At 46.3% G+C, this 23,022-nt stretch overlaps 1 protein-coding gene across 6 annotated transcripts in view; it reads left to right on the forward strand.

Annotated features, from left to right (window-relative positions):
• rnf213b (ring finger protein 213b) overlaps positions 1-22,977 on the forward strand; it is a 43,620-nt gene extending 20,643 nt beyond the window's left edge. For 2 of the 6 annotated variants that reach the window (XM_011488510.4, XM_020712047.3), the window contains exons 27-65: positions 86-222; positions 2,542-2,640; positions 2,722-2,834; positions 2,923-3,036; positions 3,495-3,547; positions 3,642-3,798; positions 3,892-4,027; positions 4,462-4,650; positions 4,750-4,883; positions 4,966-5,141; positions 6,115-6,321; positions 7,006-7,193; positions 7,272-7,392; positions 8,296-8,399; positions 8,482-8,661; positions 9,250-9,395; positions 9,514-9,613; positions 9,931-10,042; positions 10,207-10,390; positions 10,481-10,668; positions 10,818-10,940; positions 11,743-11,844; positions 12,430-12,672; positions 12,870-12,951; positions 14,223-14,257; positions 14,333-14,436; positions 14,506-14,650; positions 14,735-14,891; positions 14,982-15,076; positions 15,157-15,405; positions 17,498-17,633; positions 17,718-17,801; positions 19,432-19,615; positions 20,213-20,414; positions 20,491-20,568; positions 20,656-20,853; positions 21,949-22,038; positions 22,191-22,360; positions 22,711-22,977. In XM_011488510.4, the coding sequence (XP_011486812.2) occupies positions 86-222; positions 2,542-2,640; positions 2,722-2,834; positions 2,923-3,036; positions 3,495-3,547; positions 3,642-3,798; positions 3,892-4,027; positions 4,462-4,650; positions 4,750-4,883; positions 4,966-5,141; positions 6,115-6,321; positions 7,006-7,193; positions 7,272-7,392; positions 8,296-8,399; positions 8,482-8,661; positions 9,250-9,395; positions 9,514-9,613; positions 9,931-10,042; positions 10,207-10,390; positions 10,481-10,668; positions 10,818-10,940; positions 11,743-11,844; positions 12,430-12,672; positions 12,870-12,951; positions 14,223-14,257; positions 14,333-14,436; positions 14,506-14,650; positions 14,735-14,891; positions 14,982-15,076; positions 15,157-15,405; positions 17,498-17,633; positions 17,718-17,801; positions 19,432-19,615; positions 20,213-20,414; positions 20,491-20,568; positions 20,656-20,853; positions 21,949-22,038; positions 22,191-22,360; positions 22,711-22,849 (5,454 nt within the window). In that variant the 3' untranslated portion in view covers positions 22,850-22,977. The remainder of the gene's footprint in view (positions 1-85; positions 223-2,541; positions 2,641-2,721; positions 2,835-2,922; positions 3,037-3,494; positions 3,548-3,641; positions 3,799-3,891; positions 4,028-4,461; positions 4,651-4,749; positions 4,884-4,965; positions 5,142-6,114; positions 6,322-7,005; positions 7,194-7,271; positions 7,393-8,295; positions 8,400-8,481; positions 8,662-9,249; positions 9,396-9,513; positions 9,614-9,930; positions 10,043-10,206; positions 10,391-10,480; positions 10,669-10,817; positions 10,941-11,742; positions 11,845-12,429; positions 12,673-12,869; positions 12,952-14,222; positions 14,258-14,332; positions 14,437-14,505; positions 14,651-14,734; positions 14,892-14,981; positions 15,077-15,156; positions 15,406-17,497; positions 17,634-17,717; positions 17,802-19,431; positions 19,616-20,212; positions 20,415-20,490; positions 20,569-20,655; positions 20,854-21,948; positions 22,039-22,190; positions 22,361-22,710) is intronic. The other 4 variants (XM_020712049.3, XM_020712048.3, XM_020712046.3 and 1 more) reach the window with 4 other exon arrangements.
• Positions 22,978-23,022: the final 45 nt, after the last annotated feature.

The following is a 23,022-nucleotide window of genomic DNA, read 5'->3' on the forward strand; positions in this document are numbered from 1 at the left end:
AGGCATAAAATGGAGCTACCGATTCATTATCTCCTCATGCGCCCCACAAACCTGACAGCACTGTGCACCTTGTGGTTGTGCGCAGATTACCACCTTCTCCAGCTTGTTAACCAGGTCAGATGTGAGGGTGATGGCCCGTGCTCTTGGACTGCATCCAGACAGATTCATGCTGCTGTCCCTCCACCAGTTTGACACCGAGGTCTCCTTCTGCAACAAAATACGGTATGAACTCGACCTCTGTCCTAATCCTGTTTGATTGGAAATAGTTAAACATAAACATCAAACTATAAAGTGCTTGTCATTTTTTATGAAACCATGTTTTTATTTTTTTTAAGTTTGGTGTGACCACATCTAGTAAGTGTCTTATAAAATATATAATGATATAGTTTATAGTGTAGTGGTGTTCGCTGTTAATCTGCTTGGCTTTGTAATCAGTGGTTAGAGACTTATCCTGTAGTGTAGAAATACATTCTTCTGTCTTAAATGATCTATTGAAGTAACAGGAAAGCTGATTATTTACCGTATTTTCCGGACTATAAGTCACTCCGGAGTATAAGTCGCACCAGCCCAAAAATGCATTATAAAGTAGAAAAAAACACAGATAAGTCGCACTGGACTATAAGTCGCATTTTGACAGGAAATTTATTTGACAAAATCTGAGACCAAGAACTAATAACTTTCACAACCTCATATGACACAATCATAGCAGAATGTTTATCTCATAATTTCACAGTAATTCTTTCTCATACTTATTTATTTATTCCTTTCATGAAGCATCATTGGCCAACTAATACTCTGTTTTCATCCTGTATTTGTAGAAACAGTTGTCATTTTTATTGCATTTCTGAATCTATGAAATCATTGAAAATAGAATATTATGTTGTTAACCTTCAAGATCTTACTGTAAAAAAGTTTGCTGATTCTCTGAGTCACTTAACATACTCTTAACACTTAACATACCTCATACATCAAATTGACCCAGGAACATCATCTCTGTTCCTCACAAATGAACATAACAGGAGGGTTGACAATGTATTTATTTCAATTTATTTCTAATATAAGTCTCTGCGGAGTATAAGTCGCACCACCTGCCAAACTATGAAAAAAAAGGGCGACTTATAGTCCGGAAAATACAGTATTTATGAATTACATATTGAAGAACACAAGCCTTAACAGAAGCTTATGTTCTCTGTTCTGTGACTACTACAGTGTAGAACAGTCAGTATTTAGCCACTGAAAACTTCTCTATATTAAAATGTACTTTACCCCCCGTATTCATGGAGGTTAGAGACCAGAGACATCCACAAATAGGCAGAATCCATGAATGCAGTGAACTCCAACAGCCGAAGAATTTCCGTCACCGATCCTTCCCCAAAAACCCTTCTGAAACATTTCTGATGCTTTGTAATACATTTACTAAAGAAAATTAGAATATTGAGTCAGATCTGGGTCAGCTGATGCCATTTCTCTGTGCAGGAGCACAAACTTCGGTAATAGCGATTCAGGAACCGCTGAAACCTGCCGTGACATATTATTTAGCAGCCGGCAAGGAAGCTGACAGGCCGGCGTGCTCTTCATCTCCACTCCCCTCCTCAAAAATTCGCGCGGCACATCCCCTGGATGCAAAAATCTTAAACAAGTGTCTTGAGTTGTCTGAGCTTTTGTGATGAACCGGAGGAGTCACATGACTGGAAAAAATGTGAATACGTGAAACCACGAATACTAAAATGCGAAAAAGTGCTGGAACAATGTAAATACGTGATGGCATTGTCATGGGACTGTTCGATGTTGATCCATGCCTTCTTATAGTAATGGTTCTGGTAATAAAGACGCAGCAAAAATGTCCCAAATGGTGTTAGTTTTTAGTTTTGATGGATGGATGGATGGATGGATGGATGGATGGATGGATGGATGGATGGATGGATGAATGGTCAGATGGTTGGATTGCCGGAAGTATTGATGGTTGGATGGATGGTTGGATGGATGGATGGCCGGAAGGATGGATGGATGGATGGATGGATGGATGGATGGATGGTTGGATGGAACGATGGCCGGATTGTTGGATGGATGGATGGCCGGATTGTTGGATGGATGGTTGGATGGATGGATGGCCGGAATGATGGTTGGATTGATGGTCGGATGGTTGGATGGATGGTTGGATGGAACGATGGCCGGATGGTTGGATGGATGGTTGGATGGAACGATGGCCGGATGGTTGGATGGATGGTTGGATGGATGGATGGCCGGAAGGATGGATGGATGGTTGGTTGGATGGAAAGATGGCCGGATGGTTGGATGGATGGATGGCCGGAATGATGGTTGGATTGATGGTCGGATGGTTGGATGGATGGTTGGATGGAACGATGGCCGGATGGTTGGATGGATGGTTGGATGGAACGATGGCCGGATGGTTGGATGGATGGTTGGATGGATGGATGGCCGGAAGGATGGATGGATGGTTGGATGGATGGCCGGAAGGATGGATGGATGGATGGATGGATGGCAGATCAAATTGCGGTTGATATGGTTTCTCTCTCTCAGGAGCTTCTTGCATCATGCTGGTCGCTCTCTTCACCTCCTCTTCATCCAGATGGACCTTGAAGAATCCCAGTGCAGCGATGAGCTCATTGCATCTGCAAAGTGGGTCACAAAGTCACCCCACAACATTTTTGTTCATTCCAAGGCTTCAGACAGAGACGGCGTGTGGTTATCCATCAACAGGTACTGTACCATGAATTACGTGACGTCACTGGAGGACGGGGTCTGCTGGGTGATTTTCATCATCAAGGTTTCAAGGATCTCCAGTCAGTCAGAGTACATCGGTTTCCAAGGAGGCAAGGAACAATGCAGTTCCATCATCGTTTTGAGAGCTGCCGTTGGTCTGACCTACAAAGGACATAAACTCTGTTTTTTCCTTGCAAGGTGTCTGGAATTCAGTGCACATCGATGACCTGAGGGATCCGGAAGACATGAGTCTGAACCTGTTGGACTTCTGTGGAACTCGCATTAGCAGCCTGCTCAAGCGTGCACTGCCAGGTAAAAGCTGTGCATGTTCAACACCCACCGCAGTCCTGATGTTCTTTGAACTCTTCTTCTAAATGGTCTGAACAGTCATTGGCGTTCTAGTGTGAAGAACATGAAGGATGTAGACTAGATCGTGACTCGAATGACCACCAACCAAAGTTGCAGCTCACCAGCCGGCACCTGCTTTAAGTTACTGCTCTTTTCAAAAATAGCAGTAAATAAATACATTTAAATGCAGTAATTACAAAACGTAGTAACCCTAAGAGCTAGGTAGGCGTTAGGCAGCTGACAGTGTGCTTTTTGTTACCAAACCATTCCGTTTGACTTTTCTTTGTATTGGAATGGGGTTAAAGTCTTTTTCTCAACCAAACCTTTATGAAGCTACTTCTTTAGGTTTAGGCTTTGAGTCTGTCCTCGTTGTACTTTCTGTATTTTTGTGCCAAATAAAGTGGCTTCTGGGTTTTACGCAGAAAATCAAAGTGAAGCCAAAGAAACAAGAAGAGGCTCTAACGAGCTCAGAAGTGTAAGTGAATGCGCCAAGTCTTAAACGTAAAACCAGCTTTAGTCAATGAAACCTTCATGAATCTCCGTTTTTCTTTGCTCTGGATTGATCACAGACGGACACGGCGCACCTTCACCCCCTGTCCTTGGTGAGGTCATGCGTCCAGAAAGCTGTGAGTTTGCTGCGGGACCCAGACGGCAGGCCGTCGAGAAGCATGCAGAGGATGCACATCCTTCTGGGTCTGTTGAAGTCCGATCAGGAAGACGTAGGAGGTAAACATCCAAAGCTCTTGCTGTATGGCTGATGAAAGCCGCCTGAAAGCGTTTTATAGAGCTGTCGCGTGAAAACTGGGGTTTGTGTTGCAGCTCGCTTCCAAAGTGCGCTGTTGGACAGGCTGGCCGAGGCTTTGGAGCAGAGGGAGGAGCTGATGAGGGCTCCTAAGGAGTGGGTGAACATGGAGGCCAAAAAACGGCAAGCCCTGCAGGAGGGGGGGACCCTCAGGTAGAAATCCACCTGAAAATACGTTCCAGAAAAGGACTTTACTGTTGTTGTTCCATAAGCCGTTTCTCTGAAAGTCTTGCCAAGAGTTTATATTTTAACATTAACGACACCAAGACGTCTTAAAAAAACAAAGCAAGGTTTTTTCTTCAGCTTCTTACATGTGCAGACTCATTTTTATTCTGATTTTTAGGCCCTTAATAAAAACACTCAAAGATGATTTCACTTTATCTTTATTTTTTGTATCAGCTGTTTTTAATAGAACTATGGTAACATTTCCCTTTTGTTAGATCAATAAAGTTTCATTCTATCTTGAATAAAACCTGTGCAGGGTGTTTCAGTGCAGGTTTTTCGGGAGTTCTAACTGGAAGGAGTTTGGCCTTCGGTGCTTTCTGAGGATCAAACTGACCTGAGCGTCCTTTGTGTTTGTGAGGCAGACACACTCTGTGGCGGTGCCTGCAGTCCTCGGTCATGCCACTCCTGGCCGGCATGCTGGAGGTCATGGATCGATACTCCAACCTGGAGCTGCTCTCCACCCGCAGGCTCAGCGGCGGCCTGCTCCGCCTGTGGGTGGACATCCTGGCCGATTCCCAAATTCTCCACCATTCACCTCTTAAAAGCTCAAGGTAACGACAGGTTTAAACAGAGTTCTATGTGACCCACTCTGAAGCCTCACAGGACATCCCAACAGTTCAGAGTCACTATGTTGTTGATTCAACCTTCAGTGAGTCAGACCAGGAGGTGTTGGTGCAACACTACTTCATGTTGGATGGTGAAGAACTGCCATGTTTGGCCCCCTTTAGCTGGCTCATCAGACTGCACCTTGAAAGCTTGTGGGAAGAATCAGAATTTATGCCGGGTTAGTCTGATCTGTCCTGAAAACCCCCAGATGTGGAAGCGTGTTGTTGTTGTTGTCGTCTCATCTCTGCCTCTTTCAACAGTAACACAAAAAGGTTGCACAGAGCGGATTGTGCAGCTGGTGAGCGCCTTCCACAGCAGCCGGCTGGGCGTTCTCCTGCAGGAGCTCTCAGAGGCGGAGAGGCAGGAGCACGCCCTCCTCTACCTGCAGGACTTCCTGCTGCTGTCCCTGAAGATAAAGTCAAAAGACGAGCTGAAGGTACGCACGTTCAGCGCACAGCAGCTACCGGACGAGGTCTAGGGGGAAAAAACGACTGCTTTATTTCCAAATGGAGCTCAATCATTGGTCAACATGTGTTCCCCACCTCCCCAGGTGTATTAGCAGGAAGCAAACATTTCTATTTACAGGGCATAATGTGAAGTGGGAGTCCTCCTCAGAACTGGGGGGGGGGCTCTGTGATCTTCTCAGAAGGCGAATAGGGTTCATTCTCCTTCCTCATTCTCACCTTCAAGGACTGATTGTTTGGAGATCGTGTCACACAGCTGCTGCGTACATTTTGCACATTTTCCACGTATGAAATTTGTGATAAAGGCGTGATCTACGTCATTCATACGTGTTTCTTGTGTTCGTCGTTGTGCTCAGACGTCCTTTGAGGGTTTCAGCCTACGAGTCTTTACGTGAATTCAGTTTTGAGCTGTTCAGACTTCTTGGTCGGATGAGAATCACCTCCATTTACACGTATTTTAGTAGTTTATACACGATTATTACGTAAATCTTACACAACTGTGTGTGATTTTTGTGACATGCCTACACAAATGTGTGTCTTTCCGTGACCGTTCTACGTTTATCTAACAGACTTTTCATGCATGAACCACTGATGCATAACTTTTTTATCCTGTATACGGCGCACTTAACACGTTGAAATGACGTAATTGATGCATGAATCACTAATGAATTACATATAAACAGCACAATGATCACACGGTTCATGTTCTACGTTGGTTTACGTGTTCTTTGCGTGGTTTATTCGTACTTCTTCCATGGTTTTATCGTGGTTCATTCCTGATCCATCTGTGAAAATGTCACGTAAAGAACCACAACTTTTCTCCCTTTGTCCACATATGTTCACGTATGACTAATGTTCATCTGTGCAGTATGCACTAAATATATGTAGCAGCTGTGACACGGCCTTGACCATTAAAGCAGCAGGGATCTCCGGCGCCATCCGCAGGTGTTCACCAAAGCCGTTCAGGGGCTGGTTTTCGAGCTCCAGGCCTCCATGGGAGTCCCTGCTGAGCTCTCTCCTCCCTGGATCACAGCAGCTGCAAAGGTCTGCGCAGCCAGAGTCGACACGCTCAGCCACCTCTTCCTGCTGCAGCCGCACCTCGCTGCTGACGTTCTTCAGCAGTGCTGGAAGAGGACGCCATCGCAGGAGGTGGTAAGAAAAGACTGTTTTTGTTTCATCATCCCTGTCAGGAATCCATCCAGCCATCTTCTGAACCCACGGGGGTGCTGGAGCACTACCCAGCAGCCTTTGGGCAAAGGCGAGGTTCACCCTGAGCTGCTCTCCAGTCCATCGCAGGGCCTGCCAGTAATCTAAAGCCTCGTTTGCACTGAGCTGCATTTCCATCATAAAATGGACCCATTGAGCCGAACGACCATTTTTGGGCCCTCGTTGGTTTAAGGTCCAAAGAAAAATGGACGGCACCGGTTATGGTGGAGCTCCTGTTGTGACACGATGAAGGTCGTTACAACAGTAGAAAGACTCAAACCAGCGCCAACGGTTTCGGCTGCTTTCCTCCTCGCCGCCAGCAATCTTCTCTCAAATAACATGAAATGATTTGTGTGGAAGAAGAACCAAAAGTCAAGAAAAAAAAAAGAGCTGCTGGATGACCGCCATTGTTGTTAGCTTGTGCTGTAGTTGCTCTACTGTGATGGAAACTTCACTGCACATGCGCCGTGACGGTCCCACTCTGAAATGCCTGGACCATTCTGACCCGACCGCTCAGTGGAAACCAGGCATAGGTCCCCAAATCTTTGCTGCACATTTGGGGTTTTAACCTGTGATGCAGCTTTAAGGTTTTCAGGAATCTGACGCCGGTCGCTTGTTGTGTTTTGGCAGCTGGAGGATATTTTGGCTCTTGGCATCTGTGTTGAAGAAAGCAAACTTCTGCTGGTGGATTCCCTTCACCAGTGTGAGTCCTTTGTGAGCAGAGTCCAGCTGCTGCAGCCGTGTCTGGACCGAGCTTTGGGTCAGAACTACGCCGAGCTCTGTAGTGCTGCCCATCTGCAGCATCTGGGCTCTATCAGGTCAGTCTGCAGATGCAGAACATCCTCAGGTGTCCGTCCGTCCGTCTGTCCGCATTTATGCTGTCTGCCCCCCCCCAGGTCTCTGTGGCACTGGATGCTGATTGTTGCGTCGTTCATCCAGCACGTCATCTTCAAGATTGAAGAAGAAGACTCCAGATTGATGGAAGTGGCTATAAAACACTGCAACCTCCACCTCAACGTATGTAGAAACTCTGCTGCAAGAGCAGACATGACTTACAGACTTCCTGTTCTTCACTGAAGCTGCACGGGGGTCCAGTGGTCAGCGGTCTTGCCTCACAAGGCCCCAGTTCAAGTCCCGACTGGGGGACCTGAACCACATTTACCTTTCTGTGTGGAGTTTGCATGGTCTCCCCGTGCATTTGTGGGTTTTCTCCGGCTTCCTCCGACCGTCCAAAAACATGCTTCAGAGGTTCATTGGTTTCTCTAAATCGTCCATAGGTGTGAATGTGAGAGTGCATGGATGTGTGATTGTGGCTCTGCGACAGACGGTCCAGGATGTCCCTGCCCATGAGTGGTGGGGATAGGCTCCAGCAGGTCCGTGACCCCGAAAGGGGTTTAGAAGATGAATGAATCTGCATCAGCCTGACTGTTTCAGCAGCTTCATATTTTTACACAACTTTAGTCAAAAGTCAAAGTAAACTTTATTGTCAATCTCTATAATGTTTTCACATACATAGAAATTGAAATTCCGTTTCTCTTCAAACTTCAGTCTAAACGTGGAATCTAACTTCAAATTACAGAATAAAATAGAATAAGATGAACAAATAAGGTGACTATAAAAAGAGAAAAATAAAATGACTGTAAAAATGAGAAAAATATAAAATATTTATATATATATTTATATTTTATATTTCTAATTTAGACCCTTTTCTTTTTTGTGGCTAATTTCTTAGAATTATTTCTATTTCTGTTGGTAAAAGTTCATAATTTATTCCAAAATATAAAGATTGTCTTTTACTGAAAAGGTGATTTTTTTTTAGGCGTATCAGTGCTAAAAATGTTCCTGTCAGTTTGTCCCTATTAAAGGTTTGTGATTCTAGCAGTGGTAAAATTTGTGAGAAGTATTTTGGTTTTCCTCCAGCAGCTGATGCAGGACTCGTCGGATGTGGGGAGTGTGGACACGCTGTCGCAGCTGATCCGCATCCTCAACTCTTTTCATGACGAGTGCATCAGCCGGAGCCTCAGGTGGGACCTCCTGCACACGACGCCTCGCATGTGAGATGCTTTTTCAAATGCTCTTCCACACAAGCCTCTGTTTCCTCTCAAGGTTCGGCATTTCCTGCCCCGTTTGCCTGCTGGAGCTCAGCGAGCCGTCGCTTTTGCCCTGCCAGCATGTCGTCTGCCTGCCCTGTCTGCAGCGCTGCATCCAGCAGCACCGGCGGTCCTGCCCCAAGTGCAGAAAGGAGCTGCAGAATGACTTCACGCCAACTGTCTCCCACACAGTCAAGTACGTTGCAGATATCTGTTTAGTTATCCACTTTTTCTGAGAGTTTTTGAGTCTCATGATAAATTCTGGAAAACCTTAAAGTTGGCTTTTTGAAGTGTTGATTGAGTATTTGTACTGTACTGTACAACATCCATCGCCATTCTACTAAACAGAATATAAATACCACTAAGCAGATTTCAAACTGTCCTGAGAGGAAAGCTGTTTTTTTGCCTTTAATCAGCCCTCAAACCAGCCGGTACTTCCTCGTTTTGAAAGGATGCTTCCCATACGTCACTACCAAAGCCGAGTCCCCGATTGGTCAAAGTTCAACTGGTTTAACTTTCAGCACGCGTTCAGTAGCAGCACGTTTTGTCCGTAGAAACTCAAAACAGACGCAAAACCGTGTGACTGCAGGGGTTTAGAGCGCAGGGGCCCAAAAAGCGCATATATGTGATTTTACTTCGACTTTTCTTTGGAAGTTGTTGCTTGAGGCTTGAGGTTGGCGAGGCCGGCGTAAACGTGGCGTGACGCTGAAGCTTGAAGATGTCAGAAGCGGAGTGAGTCCAGCTGCGCTGCCGCAGCCTCTGATCACCAAATGTTTGCTTTCAGGGCGGCTCTGCAGCAGCAGGCGGCCATCAGGGGCCGCTGCAACGCCTTCTTCCTGGAGGTGGTGTCCAGCTTCTGGCTGTCAGAGGGCCAAAGGCCTGCAGAGGGCGTGGTGGAGCTGCTCTTCTCTTTGCTGGTCTCTGCCAATGGTTGGCCTTATTTTCTGCTCCCTTTCCCTACCTATCATGTGTGAAGGATTGTCTGTTTGAATGTAGAGAAAGGGACAGATTCAGTAGATTTTTCACCACCCGTCTTGTTGTGATGCAGGAGACGTGTACCGTACCAGAAAGCTGACTCCCTTCCTGGAGTGTGTGGATAACAGCCCGGTGGTCCGATCTGTGCTGCCTAAGCTGCTGCTGCAGTACAGGTGAGGAGGAGCGTCGGCATTTAGGAGCATCCATGCCCCGTAGATGCTGTCAGAGACGTCCCCGACAGCATCTACGGAGCATCTAGGTGTGTCAGGGGTGTCCCTGACACCTATGCTGGCATCTATGCTCCGTGAAAAGTCTCTGTAAATGTCAAAGTCAAAGAACGTCACAGAAACATTTGGGATCGTGTTTTTTTTCACATGTGGGTTTGTAAAGTTCCTTCCCAACAGATGTCTAAGGAGTGTACAAATGAAAAAGGACGGACCTGGAGCTGTAAACCACAAACATTGCCTTACGTTTTTTTTACATTTGTAAGTTTTGAGGAGGTGAAGACCCACATTCAGACCTTCCTAAAGGACCTGGAGGAGAATCTTCTAGATGCAGAGGACCGCACTGAACTTTACCTGCTGTTTGTCAACTGCTTCCAGGTGAAAAACTCCCAACCTCTTCTTCTTTGTTGATGTTTTACATTTAAAAACTAGTTTTTAGAATGATCTCATTCTGTAAAGTTTCCTTCCCGTCTCGACTGTTGCTGTTGATTTATTTCTAGACCAATTTCTCCTTGGTTCCCAAAAAAACCTTTTTCCTCCAGGACTCTCTGTTGTGTTCAAACATGAATGGAGGACCGTCTGCAGACGTCAGCTTCCTGGGCAGATTCACCAGGAAGCAAACTTCAGCCAGAGAAGAGGATCCTGCAGAGTTCCTGCTCAACATCGCAAAGCTGAGAATTTGCCTGAGTGCTGCAGCGCGGCAGCTGCAGGGAGCCACAGGTCAAGGTGTGTCTGACGTTTCACTGCTGCTGTGTCAGAGCTGAACGTCCGCTGGCGTCCGTTGACAGTTTGGGCTTTGGTATTGTGTGTGAGCAGATGCGGACGCGGAGGACGGCGTGCTCCTGCAGCAGGTGAGGGCTGTGTGCGAGTATGGAGGCAACGACTGGGTCAGGATCTACCTGCTGCGAGCGCTTCACAGGCTCTCCAGCATGGACCTCATCCTGTCCCTGATGAACAGCTCGGTTCACCGCTGGATCTTCCCCGCAGATCTGCTGCGAATGCAGGTACATCTATCGAAAGTGGCGTTCAAGAGCAGGGAACGCTGCTGTGTCTTTTTGAAAGATGAAGCGTGTGCATCTCTCAGAACCAAAGTGTTGCTCCATTTACTGGAGTTTGTGACTCTGAAAGGCTGATTTTACGTTTTCATCCAAAGAGGATGAGTCCAACAGATGTGGATCCCTTCCTGTGCTGCGGGACGCTCTACAGAGACGTTAAAGAAGCTTTGGTGCAGGCTGTCCTCCAGAACCGCTCGGACACACTTGTGGCCCAGCTGCAGGTAAACCCCGGTGACGGCAAAGATGTTTCCTAAAGAAAAGGGCTTCGATAGGACGTTTCTCCTGATGAAGGTCAGGGGGAGGGAATGATGACTGAACAGCGACGCTGCTAAACGTGAAAGTGAAAACAGAGACGTTTTGTTTTCTCCCTAAAGACCTGCTGCAGGCCGACGCAGTGGTTAGAGCTCTCACCTCACAGTGAGAAGGTGCTGGTTCAAATCCCAACCGGGTTCCTTTTGGTGTGCATGTGTGTGTGTGTGTGTGGCCCTGCCACAGGCTGGTCACCTGTCCAGGTAAACGCCGCCTTTGCCCAGCAGCATCGTGACCCTGAATGGGATTCAGCGGCTTCCGAGGACGGATGGATGACTGACTCGGCTCTTTTTTCTTTTTTACTGATAGTTCTCGTGCATCTAAAGTCAAAAAGGATGTTTCTTTGTTTTTATTCATATTTATTTACAAAAAAGTTCAGTTTTAAAAGTTTTAAAGTATGAAAAGTTTAGTTTTAGTGTGTTCCCTAAATATTTATCCTGTACAGCCGGCGAGCTGAAGTGGCGGAGAGACTTTTTCAATCTTTCCTTAATTGTCAGAGAAACATTTTAGGACTCTTTTACACACACATGTAAATATACTGCAATGTACACTCTCCTACACACTGCCTCATATTACACAATATAGCCTAAAAGCAAAACCTGAGCCTCTAAGCAGACAAAATAAGCATACATCAGGGGTTTATGTAAGTACACCCATGCTGTGTCACATAATGTAGCTCCTGTACAAACATGAATGTTTGTCTTGTTTCTCCAGAAGCTGAGAAGCTCTCAGGTCGGCCTTGTGGTTCTGGCATTGTACCGATGCGTCACCTGCCGCTACAGATCACCGGAGTCCAGTCTATGGCCCTCCTCTCAGGTATATGAAGGGTTGGTTTGACCTTCTGTCGTTGTGAAAAAGGACTTGTAGGGATGTGGGGAGTATTTCAGTGCATGGAAGCACCGAATCCTCAACCATGCATTTATTTACATCACAGAGCAAGTGACACATTAGAATATTTCTGTTGGACCTGTTTTAGTTTAACCCTTGTGCTATCTTAGATGACCCCACCCTTACATTGACGTGTTCTTCCTACCATGACAAAGGTGGATAAAGGTGGAAAGATTTCATGTAATCCATGGACACCAGTGAAGATCACAAATCATTGAAGAAAAAAGGTTCAGAGCACTGTCTAGTGGGTCTAGATGACCCACCTCCCAATGTTAAAGTTCCTAGGATAGCACAAGGGTTAAAGAAATCTGTCCAGGAGGATTGTGCTTATCCACATTTCTTCCATCTTTTTTTGCCATTTTGCATAAAAACTCTTATTAAAGTTCCGATCTGAAAATAAAACTTTGATATTTCACTATATAAAGTTCAGTGAATAAATTGATTACAAGGCCCATGAAGGACAATTTAAAAAACATTCCGTCTTTTCTATCCTTGTCCCGCTCTGACTGACAGGAAAAGGAAAAACTGGAAGTCCTTCTCAGAAACCTCTTGTCGAGGGACTTGGTGGACTTCTGCTCGTCTCTTCTGTCCAATCAGATTGGCGGTCCGTCCTCCCATCTCCGCGTCAGTTTGAATCTCCCCCCACAGAGACAAACGGTCCTGGAGCTGCTGGTCCACCTGGGCTCCGTGCTCCTCTGTGGAAACCCTCTGCTCCTTCCTCTGAACGAGATCGCTTTCCAGCCGGCAAACGCCACCGTGAGTCACCGTCCACTCGTTTGTTCTTCTGAACGACCTCAGAACACGATGCAAGCATCAGCTGCTGGCACGAAGTCTGCAAACTGCGGCTCATCTCAGCTTTGAAACTGAAAGTCTTAAGTGTGATGGAGAGGCGTTCACATTCTCTCCACCCGTCCTCGTGTTACTCAGTAACTTCAAACCTTTTTTCCTCCAAGAATTATTTTCTGCCAACCATGCCGGACGATCATTCCAGTGAAGCCCGACAGTGGCTGCAGAGAGAGCGACTGCACACATACAGTACGTCTTCCTCCTCCTCCATTTAAAAATAACATCACCATTTCAAACTCTCACTTAATCCAGTTTCTACGGTGGCCTGGAAGTGCAGATCACTCTACGCAAAAACAATGTAAAGATCATAACAACAATTTCAAAAGCAAAACAGACAAACATTACATTTTAGAAGAACTTTCCAGAAACCAAAACCCAATTTAAAAAACAAAAACACTGTTCAAACAACAAACGTAATTTCTGGAAATCAAAATGAAATATGGAAAAACAAAACAAATGAAGAAACCAGTAAAGGTACGTAGGTACTGTTGGACATTTGTCCATCATTTCAACCACAAATCATTTGGCATGAAGCGATCCTGGATCAGCTCCGTACTAATCAGAAAACTTTACTTAGTCTGCAAACATGAAAGACGCTTTGAAAAAACATCATCATCCAATCAGCGATCTGCACCAACTTTTTCCAGCTTCTTGTGTTTCGTTTTTCTCACATTTCATTTTGATGTCTGAAAACGAACTAAGAGGGAGTAACTGTCGTTGATCTGACTTGAACTTCCGGGCCACCGTAGTATCCCACTCTGATTCAGAAAAGCTCTAGTGGTTTATGTCTGGCTGCATCTGCTTATCTGTCTATTTGAAAGTAGATTTAGATAAACCTATGAAAAAGGGAGAAACTACACAATCAGCATGAGTCACAGCTGTCCTCACAGGTGGATACGGCATGTCTGCAGGTGAAACATCAGTACGGGGCACACAGCTGACACAGCTGAGAAATGTCAAGGTCATGACGAAAATGTTCATGCGCATGTTTTCCACGAGCATGCTGCAGGTGAAAGGTCATGGGGAACCCTTAAAAACACGGCAGGGTGAAGCAGGTTAAGTAGGCGTGTCATACTAAAGCGTAGCATAAAGACTGATGTACTACAGCATCACTGGACGTCAAAAGTGTGTGTAACTTCCATTATCCTTATAAATATTCTATGATACACTTACCACACACACAACAATGGTACGTTCCATTTTCACGGTGTCTCTTAAGGAGGCTAAAGGGACCCGCAAGTCCCACCTGCTCCCCTCTTTAGATGCGACTGCTCCTCTACGTGACCCTCTACGGGCCCAGACAACCCAAAACCCACAGGGCCCGTACAGGTCAACCGCCACAGGGGGGCATGTGACTCGTGCACAGGAAAGCTTAATCCAGACTCATGGGCAGCACAAAGGCTGCCTGTTCAGGAGCAGAGCTAAAGTTTTTCTATCGTTGTGTCTCTGTTTGTTTTCAGCTTGTGCCAACGGACATGTGTGCTTTGTTGGAGAGGTAAGCTTTTTCTTGTTCAAAATATGACAAAAAGAGTTCCGAAAATGTTTTATTCATTCTTACTTTGTTTGTAAGTGCGGTAAACCAATGGAGAGATCCAAATGCCTTGAATGTGGGCTTCCTGTTGGAGGAGAGAGACACACCCCTGTTGCTGGCTTCCTTCAACAAAACCTTCAGAGGTTCGATCGTCTCCAGCCCTGCAGGAAGAGTTTTTGTCAAACAGCTGTCTGATTGGTTTCTGGGTTTAGAGACCAGACCAGGACGGGACACATTCTTGGGGAGGCTCATCGGAGGTCTGAAGCTCCCGAGAGACAGTTGACGTCTGCTCAGGCCTGCATCCTGAGGCTGCTGACGCACCTCGCCATGCTTCAAGGCACCAGCAGAGACCTGAGGGTGAGCCTGGGTGGATTTAACACATCGCTGCCACAGACGGCGGCTCCATGACACTAAACCTCCTGTCCTGCTCTGTCCACACAGAAAGTTGGAGACATGATCCACCCAAGACCCGGCAATGTTCTCAGCTTCCTGTGGGACCACCTGGAAAAAGACATGGAGATGCTGAGCCGGACTCTGGACCTCAACATGGATGACACTGCAATTACAGTTCATTTGGTCCTGAACAGATGCTCTGCAGGTAAACTGGTCCTGGGGGGTCTTTTTCATACCCGGCTTCTAACTGTCCAGAAATGAGTGTGTCATTAACGATGTTGAACATTTAACTAAGGTTTCCGTGGTGCCACACCTGACCTGTCCTCCAGACAGGGACGGCAGCGATTTGAGGAGCTGCTTTGCGGCTCTGCCATCAAGCCAGTGCTCCAAGTAAGCAGCATAGTTCTTGTTGAGCAGTTTACATGCTTTATGTTTTCTGCAGTCTTGAGTTTAGACTGAACCTTTTTCAGGATCTGAAGACAAACTTGAGCGAAGCTCAGGCCAGCATCAGTGCTGATGAGGGCCTTGCTGGAAGCCCCCTGATGACGGTGCTCTACGGGGATCCTGGGACGATGCTGTCCCTCCCCTCCAGCTGCCCCACTCACCGCTCATCTTTCTGGACTCTGCGGGAGACGATGACGGTAGAGCGCTTCTCACAGAGGGTGGGAGAGACAAAGGGACGGTTGTCTTTACCCCTGCTCTGCCTGTTTCTGAAGAAGGTAAGCAGCCCCTTTCAGACAAGACCACCCTTTCAGGGCCTTTTTTAGCTTCTGACAGTCTGCTAACAGCTGATACTTCATGAGCGCTTGGCATGGAAGGTGGCGTGGCAACTGTCTGCTGTTCTACAGATTGACTCATTATCTATAGAACCAGATTCCTCGTTTTAAATCACACCGTTAATGATCACTTTGACCTCTCCTCCTCATTCAGTCGGTAAAGAAAGTGTGTAACTGAGACAATTAAAGCCTAAGAAGCAATCGTTTCAATCTCACGTGACGTTTACTCCGTGCACAGACAAAGCAATGCTCCAAAGCCTTATCTGGCAAATAATAATAAACTTTATTTATTGGTATAAAACACAGAATATAAAAAAGAATTATGAAAAAGCAATTTTAAACAGATATATTTTTAGCTGTGGTATTAGAGGAATTAAAATACAATCACACAAAAACGACCAAAACAGAAATAATACCATATCCCAAATACCCCCCAAGATCCAGCCGTACGGTTCTGATCCAGATTCCAGCTCAGACGAGGAAAACAAAAGACGGTCATGGATCCATTTGTCTGAGAGTGGATGATCAGAAAGGGGCGGAGCAGGAAGCTTCTGGCCTGCAGTAGGAACTTCAATATCACACCTACAAGGTTATTCCAATGGCATTTTTTCTGCTCCTGAATCATCTCAATATGAATAAAGAAAAACTCGAAAGGTGATTTAAAGCTTTATTTTTCTTGATATAAACTAGATTACAATAAGTATTGGCCCCCCACCCAAATGATCAGAATCAGGTGTTCCAAGCCCTCGGTCGGACCACAGGGGAATCAAATCAGCCCTCAGACATGCAGACTGTATTTCCAAACATTAGTGAAAGAATGGACTGAATTCAAGCCTGGAACTGTCATAGGACGACGCCTGTGCAACAAATCCAGAGGTGAAATGTCCTAAATCTTCCACAGTCAGCTGTCAGCTCTTTCAGAACAACATGGAAGTGTTTGGGAACAACAGCAGCTCAGACACCAAGTGGTAGACCACGTGACCTGATGGAGAGGGGTCAGAGGACGCTGAAGCACAAAGAGGTCACCGACTTTCTGCAGTCAGTTGCTACAGAGCTCCAAACGTCATGTGACCTTAAGATTAGTCCAAGTCCAGCACCCAGAGAGCTTCATGGAATAGTTTCCATGGCCGAGCAGCTGCATCCATCCACACATCACCAAGTGAATGCAAAGCGTCGATGCAGCGGTGGAAAGCACGCCGCCACTGGACTCTAGAGCAGTGGAGACGCCTTCTCTGGAGGGATGAATGACACTTTTCCATCTGGAAACCTGATGGACCAGAGTCTGGGTTTGGAGGTTACCAGGACAACGGTACATTTTGGACTGCATTGTACCGAGTGTTAGATTTGGTGGAGGAGGAATCATGGTGTGGGCTTGTTTGTCAGGACTTGGCCCCTTAGTTCCAGTGAAAGGAACTCTGAATGCTTTAGGATACCAAAACATTTTGGACAATTCCATGCTCCCAACCTTGTGGGAACAGTTTGGAGCGGCCCCTTCCTCTTCCACCATGACTGTGTACCAGTGACCAAAGCAAGGTCCACAAAGACATGGAGGACAGAGTCTGGTGTGATGAACTGGACTGGCCTGCACAGAGTCCTGACCTGAACCCCATAGAACACCTTTGGGATGAATTAGAGCAGAGAGCCAGGCCTTCTCCACCAACATCAGTGTGTGACCTCACCAATGACCTTCTGGAAGAATGGTCCAAAACTCCTAGAAACACTCCTCAACCTCGTGGACAGCCTTTCTAGAAGAGTTGAAGCTGGAACAGCTGCAAAAGGTGGACTAGCATCATGTTGAACTCTATTGGTTAGGAATGGGACGGTACTTCAGTTAAAGCAGCTGAGACGATACTTTGGTAATGAAGTTTATGTCCTCCATCATCAGAAAAATGCTTCAACATGTTAAAAACACTAAAAACACAATTTTCATTGGACGCGGTCTGGTTCCAGCACATCTTCACTGCTCAGTTAGTGAGAAAATTCCAATAGAAGGTCTAAAAGTGCTAACCTGTGTGTTTGTGTTGGTGGTCCTCAGATACAGTGTGTGAGGCAGTTGCATCACCTGCCTGACCTGGCTGCGTTACAGTGTGACCTGCTGCGGGGGGGCGCTCTCCTGACCGGAGGTGCCATGTCTCAGACAATCGCACAGGTTTTACAGCAGATCCCTGCAGGTAAAGTGGTCGCTCCTGCCAATGCACCAGCAAAACAGGAAGTAGTTAGTGCAGAGCCCAGCTGAGTGCTGTCATCTTCATCAGGGTACCAGAGGAAGACCCTCGCTGACAGAGTGGGCACCTTCATCACAGTGTGGAACTGTCTCAGAGCAGAGGTGGCAAACAACTGTAAGCATGATGAACGCATGAAATCACTTCTCACATAACTAGAGACACTGAACAAACTTTTATCAGTAAACGTATCAATTCTACATTACAACTAACAAAGATGGTCTTTTCGGGACAGAGAAATGCATCAAATCAGGTTGTGTGAATATCTGGTGTAAAAATCTCTGCCAAACCCCCTGTGTGAATAAGTGAAAGCTGATTGGCTGTGGTGACCTCTGAAAGGATATGCTAAAAGGTGAACAACCAGGAAGTAAAATCTATTCATGGATTGATTGAATTGAAATTTCCTCAGGTTTATCAACATTGAAGACAGGAATCCGTTTGCTTTAGGGAGTCAACATTAAACTAACTTCAAAAGAAAGGAGCACCCAAGTTAGTCATCCTGGGTTCTGTAACTGACCATAAAAACCTTTTGTGTTTCACAGCTTTGCACCTCTGTCCTTTTTGAGGGAGGGGGGGGGTCATCTGTGAATTGATGGCATTGCAGAGACAGGAGAGCGTTCAGTCTGATGAGGTCGTGCTGCTGGCCTTGACAGACTTTAGGTGGTCTGTGAGGAAGAGGATTCTTTGTGTAGTAGTTTAAAAGCTTTGCATAACAAAGAGCATCCTTACCAAAGACTCATAATGCCTCAGGTGACTCTGGGCAGTTTGGAAGCAGCAGAGATGGCTTCTCTGAGCAAAGGAATTGGGGTACAGTCTCTAAAAACCAGCCTTTGACAGCTTCTACAGGGATGATGGGGGACTCGGGGTGATGCCTGTCCGATCCCAGACGACACTGATGGTGGTAGACTTGTAGATTTCAGACTGGGGGGGTAGCGGGCTCTGACAGGGGGAGCTTGAAGATTAATCAAACACATTGGAGAGGTGGTCAGCACAGGCTTGACGTATTTTCCCGGGCCCCTGTTGGGGCCACAACAGGGAAGATAGGGTAGCTGTGTGTCCTTTGCTGTCCTGTCCGGGTCCTCAAAGCAGATAAGGTAATGGTTCGACTACTGTACTCCAAAAACATTTGTGTTTTCTGTCCCACGTGGTAGAACTCCTTCCCACCCATACCTGGGTTTTTTTCTGAAAAGTAATCAAGTGTTCTCAGCTACCCTGCTGGAAAACAGAGATTTGGCTGAGCGTTACAGCCACCTTAAAGTGCTGTAGTAACTTTATTCATTCATCGTCTAAACCCCTTTTTGTCCCTTTCGGGGACACGGGGCCAGAGCCTAACCTGGCCACTCATGGGCGAAGGCAGGTTACACCCTGGACAGGTTGCCAGTCTAAGACAGGGCCACAATCACGCACCCATAAGAGTCACCAATGAACCTATAAAGCATGTTTTTGGACGGTGGGAGGAAAACCCATTTGTGCACGGGGATAACATGCAAACTCTACACAGAAAGGTCCCCCATTAGTGTTCTGGTTCTGGTCCCCCATTGGTGTTCTGGTTGTGGTCCCCCATTGGTGTTCTGGTTCAGGTCCCCCATTGGTGTTCTGGTTCTGGTCCCCCAGCCGGGTCTGGAACCAGGGGCCTTCTAGAGAGCACAAACTAGAGTAACTTTTATTTTTCTTCTGTTTGAGGAATTCTGCATGAAAACGTCCTAAACTGCCCGTGCTTGTTTACTTCTCATCTTTGTGCCCCCAGCAGCCGATTTGGGGGTGGATGTGAACTTGTGCCATAAAGAGGTGACAACGGAAAGCTCTGGGGAGTACCTGGCACCACGTCGACATGGACCGGGTTCGTGTCTACAGACTTTGATCGACTTCCTGTCTGAGACTCACAACAGCCTGGTGAGAGAGGTCAGGAGGGCGAGCCACATGACGGACAGGTCAGTCCTGCATCAGCAGTTGAGCTCTCTGCTAAAGGTAGTTTCTCTGCCGCTTCAGAACGAAGTCAGAACTACAGACGGGCGTGATGGTTCTGTGTACGCCATGCTTCAGGCTTTCTGTTTGACTAAGCTGAAAGAAAGTCTGCATTCTTTTAAAGTCAGATCTACTACATCTGGTGCTCAGAGGGCAGGTTTTTAGAGGTAACCTGCTCAGAAATGCACTAACAGATCAAAATACCCCTTTGGAGATCTTGCTTTTTTGACGCATTACCATTATAATACACTTAAAAGCTCACAAGGTGATTTTTCATGCTTGTGTATTACTTGGGCTTGTTCTAACAGTATTTAGTGTTGGCATGGATGTTTCCTAACCTAGATGGGATTTTCTTAAATAACATCTGTAGAAACCCTGGATGTTTTGGCACAGATTTCTGTACACCAGACACAACCCTGCATTTTATCCAGACTTGGAACCCTTGTGTCTTTCTAGTTAAGCAGTAGCCTTATCGATCCTTTTTAAAACTTCTGACAGTCGTGGAAATTGTAGATCTTTTTGTGTCCATTGGCTTCCTGGAACAGCTTCTTTTGTTTCCTCAGTGAGTTCAGCGTCCCTTTGGAGAGGATTTCAGCGACCCAGCTGACGCTGTGCCACCCTGAGCGGGAGCTGCTGCCGCTTGTTCTGGCAAACTGCAACTACAGCCTGGAGAAAGGCGGAGAGATGGGCAGCAGCTACGACCTGCTGCACATCCAGACTCAGCTGCGCCGCCGCTTCCTGGCTGGAAAACCTCTCATCCAGGCCGTGCGTTTGAACACGCGTCTGCACGCAGAGGCCGTGAAAGCATTCTGCTGAGCTTTATTTCTTTTCTTCACATCAGGACACCTCCAGGTATTTGAACCGACACCTGCAGGACTTCTCACTGGTTCTCAGTGAAGTCAGAGGAAAGATCTGCCAGGTAGTGTTTTACTTTTAGTGTTTTATTTTGGTGAACCCCCCCCTGTGAGTGGTCCCATTCCTCCGACTGGTCGCCCTCCCGTTGCAGAAAGCCCTGAAGGGCTCGGTGAGCAGCACCATGACTGCAGCGCTGCGCTCCTACACGGACGTTTGTGACGCCCTGTTTGTGTTGGAGATTGGCCTTCGCTTCCTGGGGAAGACGGGCGGTAGCCCCCAGGCTCAGCTTTTGTCGTACCTGAACGACTCACTGCACATGCGGACCCAGATTTCCAGCACTGTAGCAAAGGTGAGAGCCCTCAGAGCCGCTACGACCTGTTGGTTGGTGTCATCTCATATCCTGCCGCCTGTCTGGCTCTAAAAACAAGTTTTTCCTTTTTACTTCATTTATTTGGTTTCTCCTAGTGTGACCTAATAACTTCAAGTATTTTTACAAAGATGTCCATCCGTCCCAGCAGATGAACAAAGCCTTAAAGGTTTTGTGACTTCCAGTGAAAACAATAACCCGTAACATCAGGTTTTTCTGAAACTGTTTCTTTCTTTCAGTTAGAAGTTTCGTATTTGTGGGTAAAATCTGTTTTCACAACAGAAACAAAAACTCAGCTACATTGAATGTTCTAACTGGAAGGTGAAGCGGCTGCTCTTATTGGTTGAATAATAAAAAGTATTCAATTGCTTAACTCCTTCTACAATTTTTCATCTATTTTAACCAGCTCTTTCAGCTTTTTCCAGCTATGACTTTTGGTCCTTCAAATCCTTGAACTTTTGAAGATATTCCAGGATCATATAGATTATGTATGAAATGTCAACTGTACCTGGTTGGTGGTGCAATGGCATAACATAGCTGTGGTGTATAACTTTGCTGGTTCGATACCCGGTGGTCACATTTATCACAAAAATGGCTTTTTCTCTTTAATCAATCTCAATAATTTTTTTTGGCCAATTATTTCCCTTCAAGTTTCCTTTTCATTCAGCCATATAGCAACCAAGCCTGCATTTTATTCTGGAAATGCAGCTCCTTCTAGTTAGAAGAGGTTTTCTGTGTTAAAGGGGAACAAAGTCAAACGTTTGAATTTAAAAGAGCTTTTATTTTTGTACCAATTACACTTCAGGGCTGTTGTCGATGACATGAACCCCACTTTTTTCTGCTGACACAAAAACGAACAACCGTCAGAAAAACGAGTGAAAGTGTGACTTTGTGTGAAGACAAACCTGTTCTGGCTTGTTTCTATTCCAAACATGAGGGAGACGTCGGGGTAAAAGCAGAAGATGTTTTACAGCCTTTTCCCAGAAAAAAACAACTAATCTCCTACAGGGAGTTTTAGTACCGTCTTACAATACAGTCACCTCATCTAGAGCTTCTTCATCCTTTTATTTCTTTTAGAGTCTTGGAGAGAGCAGGTTAGAGCACAGCATCTTCACCTGGCAGCTCCTCACCTGTTGGAAATCTGACTTGATGCTTAAGAGGAAGCAGGTGGGTGAACGCAGATAAATCTCCTCCTGTACTGGATGTTGTTAAAAAAAATTTAAAAAAGCACCAACAAATTGCTGATAGTCAGAAAAACTGTAGAAGGCAGACATGTACAAAGCAGATGTGAAATGGATGGACATGTTGTCTTTTTCCAGGAGCCATTTCCAAAGCTTCCCCCAGAGTTTCAGCAGAAGCTTTCACAGGATGACAGGAAGGAGTTGAAGGATTTCCTCGCCGTCACGGATGTTGACACGTTCATTTTGGAGCTGCATGAAATCCTTCTGTTGAAGACGGGCGGCGGCACTGGTTACCAGCCACACTGGGAGTAAGCACAAGTCCTTAGCTCATCAGCTCCAAATAGCTGCTTCTGTTCGTGGGACTGGGTTTGGTCAGTGGGTCAGCGGTTTGCCTCCCCGGTTTAGAAAAAAGCCAGTCACAAACTGCAGACATTCCAGGGACCCCCTCAGCGTAAAGGCATTTACAGATTGGAGACACCCCCCTTTCTCCTTTTGGGATTTGGGGCCTTTTGACTTCCAGGTTGAGAATGTGACCCCTCCGAGCACCATCTGTCAGAGGAGAGCAGCTTGTGGCTCCTATGAAAGCAGCAGCTGCAGGGGGGGGCTCTATGGGAATGAAGCAGATGCTCTGCTCACAGCTGTTTGTTTCTGTCTGCAGCATCAGGTCCACCTTGGAGACCCACCTGGAGCAGAAAGACTCCCCACCTCTGCTGGGGCTGGACGCTCTGTCGGAGGAGATCACGCTGGGCCAAGGGGCAGACGTGTGGAGGGCTGCTGTGGAGTTTAGAAGAAAGTAGAGACGGACGTGTAGCCATTCCAGATGATTGAATAAAAAAGTGTCTTTCTGTTTTGGACCAATCACAGCTTCTGCTTGTAACGGTGTCGTTTGTTTGGTGTCCCGAATAAATGATGAAGCAAAGGTTTATTTTGTTGTGGAGGAAAAGCCAACTCTGCAAAGCCAACCAAACAG

This window comes from Oryzias latipes, chromosome 19 (assembly GCF_053564925.1).
Source record: "Oryzias latipes strain Hd-rR chromosome 19, Olatipes_Hd-rR_3.1".
Lineage (NCBI taxonomy): Eukaryota > Metazoa > Chordata > Actinopteri > Beloniformes > Adrianichthyidae > Oryzias > Oryzias latipes.